General features: G+C 40.6%; 1 protein-coding gene across 1 annotated transcript; it reads right to left on the bottom strand.

Moving 5' to 3' along the window:
• Positions 1-1,572: 1,572 nt before the first annotated feature.
• On the bottom strand, positions 1,573-6,169 carry LOC147642421 (uncharacterized). The gene is made up of 5 exons (XM_086809102.1): positions 5,696-6,169; positions 5,188-5,257; positions 4,773-5,105; positions 3,841-4,153; positions 1,573-3,739 (listed from the first exon to the last, which is right to left on the bottom strand). The coding sequence occupies exons 1-5, from the start codon at positions 6,167-6,169 to the stop codon at positions 1,573-1,575; spliced, it is 3,357 nt and encodes a 1,118-aa protein (XP_086665228.1).
• Positions 6,170-6,540: the final 371 nt, after the last annotated feature.

Genomic DNA, 6,540 nt, shown 5'->3' with positions numbered 1-6,540 from the left:
ATCTCTTCTCGACATAGACTTGGGTAGAAATTTTTTATTACAAGCTTGATCAAGATCTCAAAGTTTGCATCATTTGGGTCTTCAAGAAACAAACAAGAGCACAAAAAGAATAAAAACACCACTACCAAGTTCACCGTATGCCTTTCTCCACAACTAGCTAGAACCAAGATCACTTGTTGCCACTTGTTGCCGGACTGAGCATAACCTGCACCATACTTGTAACAATGCAAACCTTTACTCTGCTCGGGCTCTTGTTGAGACCATGCTACCCTCTGCTGTTTGGACAAGAGTGATTGCTGTTGTGCTGCTGAAGCCACAGTGTATCCTGCTTCTTGGACCGCATTCCATCCTACACTTGAGACACCCCTATATTTTGTTCTGGAGTCCTTGCTGCCCCTTGCTGTTGCAAATACAAAGCCCGCTGCTGCATCCTGAATGTCTTTTGCTGTTGTGCTTGCATCCAGCTGTTGCACCCTCACTGCCTCCTGTTGTTGTTGCATCCTAAAAGCATCCTGCTTTTGTGCTACCTCCTACTGTTGCCTTGTTGCTTCCTCTTGTTGCACCCTCACGGTGTCCTGCTGCTGCTGCAACCTCATCCCTTGCTGCTGCTTGAATTGCAATGCCTACTGCTGTTTGAACTGCAAAGCCTGCTACCGTAACAATTGCAACTCTGTCATTCCAAACCCTCTTGTCTTCTCCATTACCATAACATGCCGTTTGCTGCAGTATGTACAATGCTATCAGTCCTGAATACAGCTGCTGCTCATGTGGAGAGTTTTGATTCTTTGTACGCTCTTTTAAGAGCCAAACTAAAGCAGCCTTTGCTTCAGACTTTGTATGTGGGCTATGCAAAACTTCAAAAGCGTCGTACATGGCAAGTCAATCGAGCTAGGTACATCTGACAGGATAATTGTCACCAAATCATCCTGTCAATTTAAAAAGTCTCGTGGGCTGAGACACTTCGTCAACAATATACATGAACATTTGCTGCAAAATTCTAGATAGCCACCAGCTAAAGAGTGTGGTATGCACACTCGGTAGTCAACAAGCTAAGATCCTTCCATAACAACACATCATACTACCAACATCTCACATCGGCAAAGAGAAGACCACACCTCACAACCAGCATATTTCATCAAAGAAATACTTGGAAGCAAAAATATTGCATCAAAAAGTTGAAACTATTATTGAACACGATGCCTACATTAATGATAGCAAGATAAATAGGAAGAACAACATGCTCCAAAACCGCGTGCACTTTTTACCTGTTCATATGTATGGATTGTCGAACTGGTTACACAATATGCATGATTATATGACTCCGAAAACTTTACAGCATACCGATAGAGCATCCCAAAATGATCAATCTACGAGATGACTAATCTGAAGACAACACATTTCCAAAATTGAAGTCGCAAAATGGGATAACCAAAACTCCCGCCAACTGTTACCTTGAAGGACCATTCACTGCAAGAAACAAAATTCGTAAATAATGGCAATAGGCAATACAAAGCTTACTGAAAAAAACAATTACTTACTTCAATACCTCTTTGAAAATTTTGTAGGTAAGTGCTACTCAACATGTTTAACAAAGTCGTTGAAGATTTTATAATCACTCTCATCAAGATGGTATTTTTCACTCGACACATTGTACGTCAAATTTGCCAATGCTATAATTGACTCAACGGCAACCATATTCAAGTCCGTCAGGTCATATGTAAACATCCGTGATCCTTTAATTCTTTGATACCAACCAAGCTGTACTTCTATGCCTTGAGGCCGATTTGACAAGTCAAAGCTTCGTTTATAGTCCACATACCTACCTCCCACTTTCATCCTCATCTTTTGAACTCTTCCCAAGTACCACGTGCCTTGAGATATATCCATTTGGTTCAAGCTTGTGGGCTTCCCATTACGCTTTAGATGCTTGGTACTTGCTTGTCCTTGTGTGTCATCCACAAAATAGACAGCACAATCACTACCTATCCCAAAGAAATTTGCATTGCTTGAAGATTGTTGTTTTGATTCATGGGAAAAATAAACACCCTGTCTTACTCTTGTTAATCGATCCTTTGACAATGTTGAATTCCCATTTAATTGGCTAACCAATGTAGATTTGAAGATATACTTTCCATCAACTTCTACAGTGGGGTTAATCTTTTGTCTCGTTGTGATTGTCTTTGAGTCATTTGCCTCATCTAAGATGCCATCAATTTCATGTCGTATCTCACTAACTGCAATGACCTCATCATTTTCATCCGGACCTCCTTGAAGTTGCTGGTCATCCTTTGTTGGCTGTTGAAAATCATCATAATCATCTGCTTCTCCCATATCAGCATCCAATTTTGACCATATCGATTCTGTATCCACCCAAGGTTGTGACCACCACTTCAAGCTCTCTCCTTTGTTGGTAGGTTTTAATCCCAATGGCTCACACAGGTTTTGAGCTTTCTGTAAGCCCTCTTTCAATGCATCCACTATTTTTTCATCCGAGGAAACCGCTTCATAGTCACCTAAATCTGCTTCTAAACTTCCTTCTTGCTTATTCAAACACTTCCAAATATGTTCTTGTTTCTTATGAGCTCGTGAAAAAGTCAACCCATCTACACTGCATTCGTGCATAGCAATCTTGTTCAAACTATCGATACTATGCAAGAGGTCTCCAAAGTCGAAGGCTCTTTCTTGTCCAATCATGCCTCCGATCTTACTAAAATAAATTTCAGCTGCATCTGACCCTGTGAGGTGTAATGGACACTTGAGAGATGGATAAAAGTCTCGAAACATCTTTATGAGAAGTACTACAAAATGGCAAGAAAGCTGAATATCTGTATAGGCCTCTTTACTAATGAAATTTTGCTTCAAGCTGTATGATGGATGCTGATGAATCCATAACCTCCAAAGCTTGAAAAAGAAACTAACCTTGGCTGCTAATACCACACGTTCCCTCAAATTTAAGTATGAAGATAAAAAAATATCAATATAATCAGCGACAATCTCCAAATATGCCCTTGTCCCTTGCATGCTTCTCTCCTTCTTCTGAAGCTTCATTAGACAACTTTGCACCTGTCTGCTTGCAATCCTTTGAGCTGCCCCCCAATTTTGGCGATCATTTCTTTGTATATCCCCCTCTTGAAGTTTGTGCTGATCAATTGAAAATGCATGGTAAACCATTGCAACATGATTGAGTGTAATCCAAACCTTTCCTATGGCAAGTTGTCGAGTAGGACTATCAAGCGGACTAATAAGCTTCTTTCCACCATGTACAAAGTCTTGATCATGAAGACCATACACATGACCATCTACCATTCTCCCTCTTAGCTTCCAGCCACACCAATCAATAAAGAACTGGTCTTGGCTCTTTCCAAGGTAATCCTCAAGCATGAGCTTACGACGCCTGCTATCTCCATCTGAAGCATGTCCAATTATCGGTCCAATCACATCCTTTAGCTTTGCATTCCATATCCTCTCCACAAGATTCCACTGGTTTCTAACAAAAATGCTATCAAAGCGGTTACATGTGGCTTGTACCATTAAAGCTAGTCTAGGGAGGCTATCGTGAAGAGGATTGACCATGAGAAGCCTAGCATAGCTCCCCACAACATGGTTCTGAAAAGCGTCAACTATCTTCTCATAGCCTTCTGATCCGTCTCCCACAATGATCATGTCGTTTGAAGAACATTGATGATATTCTCCTTTTTTCCCACAAAATCCAATAAGGGTATCATCCTTTGCATTCCATCTGCATTAGCACAAATCCACTTAAAGTTACTTCTTTCTTGCATACATTCTCTAAATGACAAAAAGAAAGGAAAATCCATTTACATGTCGAGATTATCTTACCTTATGCGACGTTTTATGGTTGTTTCATCTTCTACAATGATGATGGGAACCAATGAGGTTACTCCATGTTTGCTTTTTGCATCCATGTATATCTTCCCAACCGCATTGAAAATGTATTCATGCTCTCCAGAGACAAATTGGGTTGCCTTTTTGCCTTGTCTTCTTGTGGTGGACATGGATGGCCCTCCAAGGTTAGTACTCAAAAAGTCGTGCAAGCGTGGCCCACCCCATAGTTTTATGACCTCAAACATTGTTTTTGTGGACTCAGAGAATCTTTGTGCCTGCTTAGCTTTTAGTGCATTCTTTGCAACATCTTGAAAAAAGTCCCACAAGGCTGGTTTCGAATTTGCCTTGCCTATGGGCCTCAATTATGTTATTGCAAAAGCGTCGGACATCTTTCCTATGGATGCATTCAATATTTGCTTCTTTGAGAGACCTAATTCTCACAGAAAGCACAACAAGCCTTGTTTTCAACCACCACAACTTTCTTTTTGCCTCTTTCAATTTTGACTTTGACTCAAGTGCAACGCTCTTTAGCTCTTCACCACTGAGATAGTCTAATCTCCTTCCACCACCTGTGTTTCTGACCCCTCTCTTTTCTTTAGCAGTGGCTTCTCGTTGAATTCTCATACGAAAATCATGACAAGTGAGGACTTTTTTGCAATTGTCACAAGTAAAGGACTCAAATGGCTTGCCACAAGCTGAAATACGAAAGCAATTTTTGTGTCTATAGCACCCATCTACTTTCACTTCATTACATCCATCATATAGAGTAGCTTTTGTGTACGGCTCTGGATACCACTCACTTCCTATTTTTAAATCATGCAACATAGGTTTTATGTCTATCTCAATCCCTTTACAAGCCACAGTACTTTGCCATAATCCCCAACATAATAAATTTGATTTGCATGAAGAGAGCATATACGAGTCACCTTTCCGAGTAGAAGGTGTTTCTGAATGGGATGGTGTGCCACTTTCAATCGGCTTGAGAAAAGAACCCAATGATTTTTGACGATGATCTGCATCAAAAATCTTCTTTGGCCGTCCAAATGTCCTTGCTGATCCATAGGGTGATTGGCTTGCTGATGTTTTGTTCACGACCATAATATGAGACTTGGAGTTGATGTGCTCGGTAAGAAGAGTTTGCAAATCTGGTCTTTGTGAACACAAGTGTAACCATTTGTTATCATACCTGCAGACAACTCTTACCCTGGTTTTATCCTTGTAATCATGTAAAGTTGCCTCAATCAGCTGAAAATCAGATCCTGCGAGATTTCGAACCCAAAATGCTTACACATTAGTCATCTCACAATTGGCAGTAAAGTTCAAAATGCATTTAGAAAAAACTTTCGAAAGAGTAGCTGAAAACCGAAATAAAATGTAGCTCAACAAAATCTAACAAATCTCGAAAGAGTAGCTGAAAACCGAAATAAAATGTAGCTCAACAAAATCTAACAAATCTCGAAAATGTATTATTGAAAGTTTATCATTCAAAAGATGAGCACTTGCCTTCATGAGTGCTATTGAAAGCATGCATCTCCTCAACCGCTAACAAAATTGCAGTCTTATGATCTTCACCACTTTCTCCTACGTCTTTGAAGCCATTTGTTGTATTCACATTCAGCCCTCGATGAGCTAGATATTTTCTTTGATGAGCTTGACTTTCTAACACATGGGTTCGCATGAAGTTAGAGAGACATGAGTAAGCTGATTGCTTTCTAAGGTATCTTGACCCATAAAAGGTTCCACATTCATGGCACCATATTTGAATCAAAGCATTGCCATTGAGATCTTTCGTACTCAGCTCAAACCTATCATCTCTCGATGGATTTTGCTCCTTCAACTTCTTGCGTACCTTCTCACATTGTATCTGCCACATTTGTAGTGTGGACATTGAAATGGATGTGCTCTTTAGCATGTTATAATCATACTCCGGGCTGCCACATATATTGTCTTCACTTCCACCAAATTTATTGCTTTCTTTGAGGCCTCTATCTTCCATGTACTCCTCCAAATCTTCACATTGTCTCTTTGCAGGTCTGTCTTCATCCTGAGCTCCATCAACTTTGGTGTTTAAGCCTCTCTTAATACCTACAACTTTGGCATTCTCTACTTGCCATCGCTCTTCTTGTATTGGGTTCAATGCACAAGCTTCACCATCATCGTCATCATCAATAATGAAAGTGAAAGAACCATCGACAAGCCCATCTGCTATAATCTCCTTTCGTAAATCATTGTATGTGGAATCAGCCGTAACTCGTATGTAACCAAGAAGCTTTTTCTCTGAAGACCCATAATCCAAAACTTTCATGCGATTCTTAGCAGCCATGAATGACCAGCTTAGATATCTAAAAAAGACCATAAGAAAAGAGAAATATACTGATATTAAGACGATTCTCATAAATATGCAAAAGTTATGGACAATTATGTGGTGTACAGACTGAACAGCTGGATTCCCTAACGGAGAATGTACAAATTGTATACATGTAGCATTCAATGATTCAAAGACTGGGGAGAGCCTTGAAGGGGGGGGGGGGGGAGAGAGAGAGAGAGAGAGAGAGAGAGAGAGAGAGAGAGAGAGAGAGAGAGAGAGAGAGAGAGAGAGAGAGAGACCTCGTGGGCAATGGGCACAGAAGGCAGGGCGAGTCACGGACCTGAGAGTGAGACAGAGATCCGACAGGCTTCGGTTCTTACCGGCGC

The sequence above is a fragment of the Cibotium barometz genome, chromosome 1, assembly GCF_041138505.1.
Source record: "Cibotium barometz isolate CiBa-2024 chromosome 1, ASM4113850v1, whole genome shotgun sequence".
Taxonomy (NCBI): Eukaryota; Viridiplantae; Streptophyta; class Polypodiopsida; order Cyatheales; family Cibotiaceae; genus Cibotium; species Cibotium barometz.
Note: the sequence above shows the minus strand (reverse complement) of the source record. Positions and strands in the feature narration are given on the sequence as shown.

Coding starts and splice junctions, on each gene's coding strand:
- LOC147642421 (XM_086809102.1), bottom strand. CDS start 6,169: ATGGCTGCTAAGAATCGCATGAAAGTTTTGGATTATGGGTCTTCAGAG. Junction 5,258..5,695: donor GGCAGATACAATGTGAGAAG/GTACGCAAGAAG, acceptor TTCGGTTTTCAG/CTACTCTTTCGAGATTTGTT. Junction 3,740..3,840: donor ACCATAAAACGTCGCATAAG/GTAAGATAATCT, acceptor GTGCTAATGCAG/ATGGAATGCAAAGGATGATA.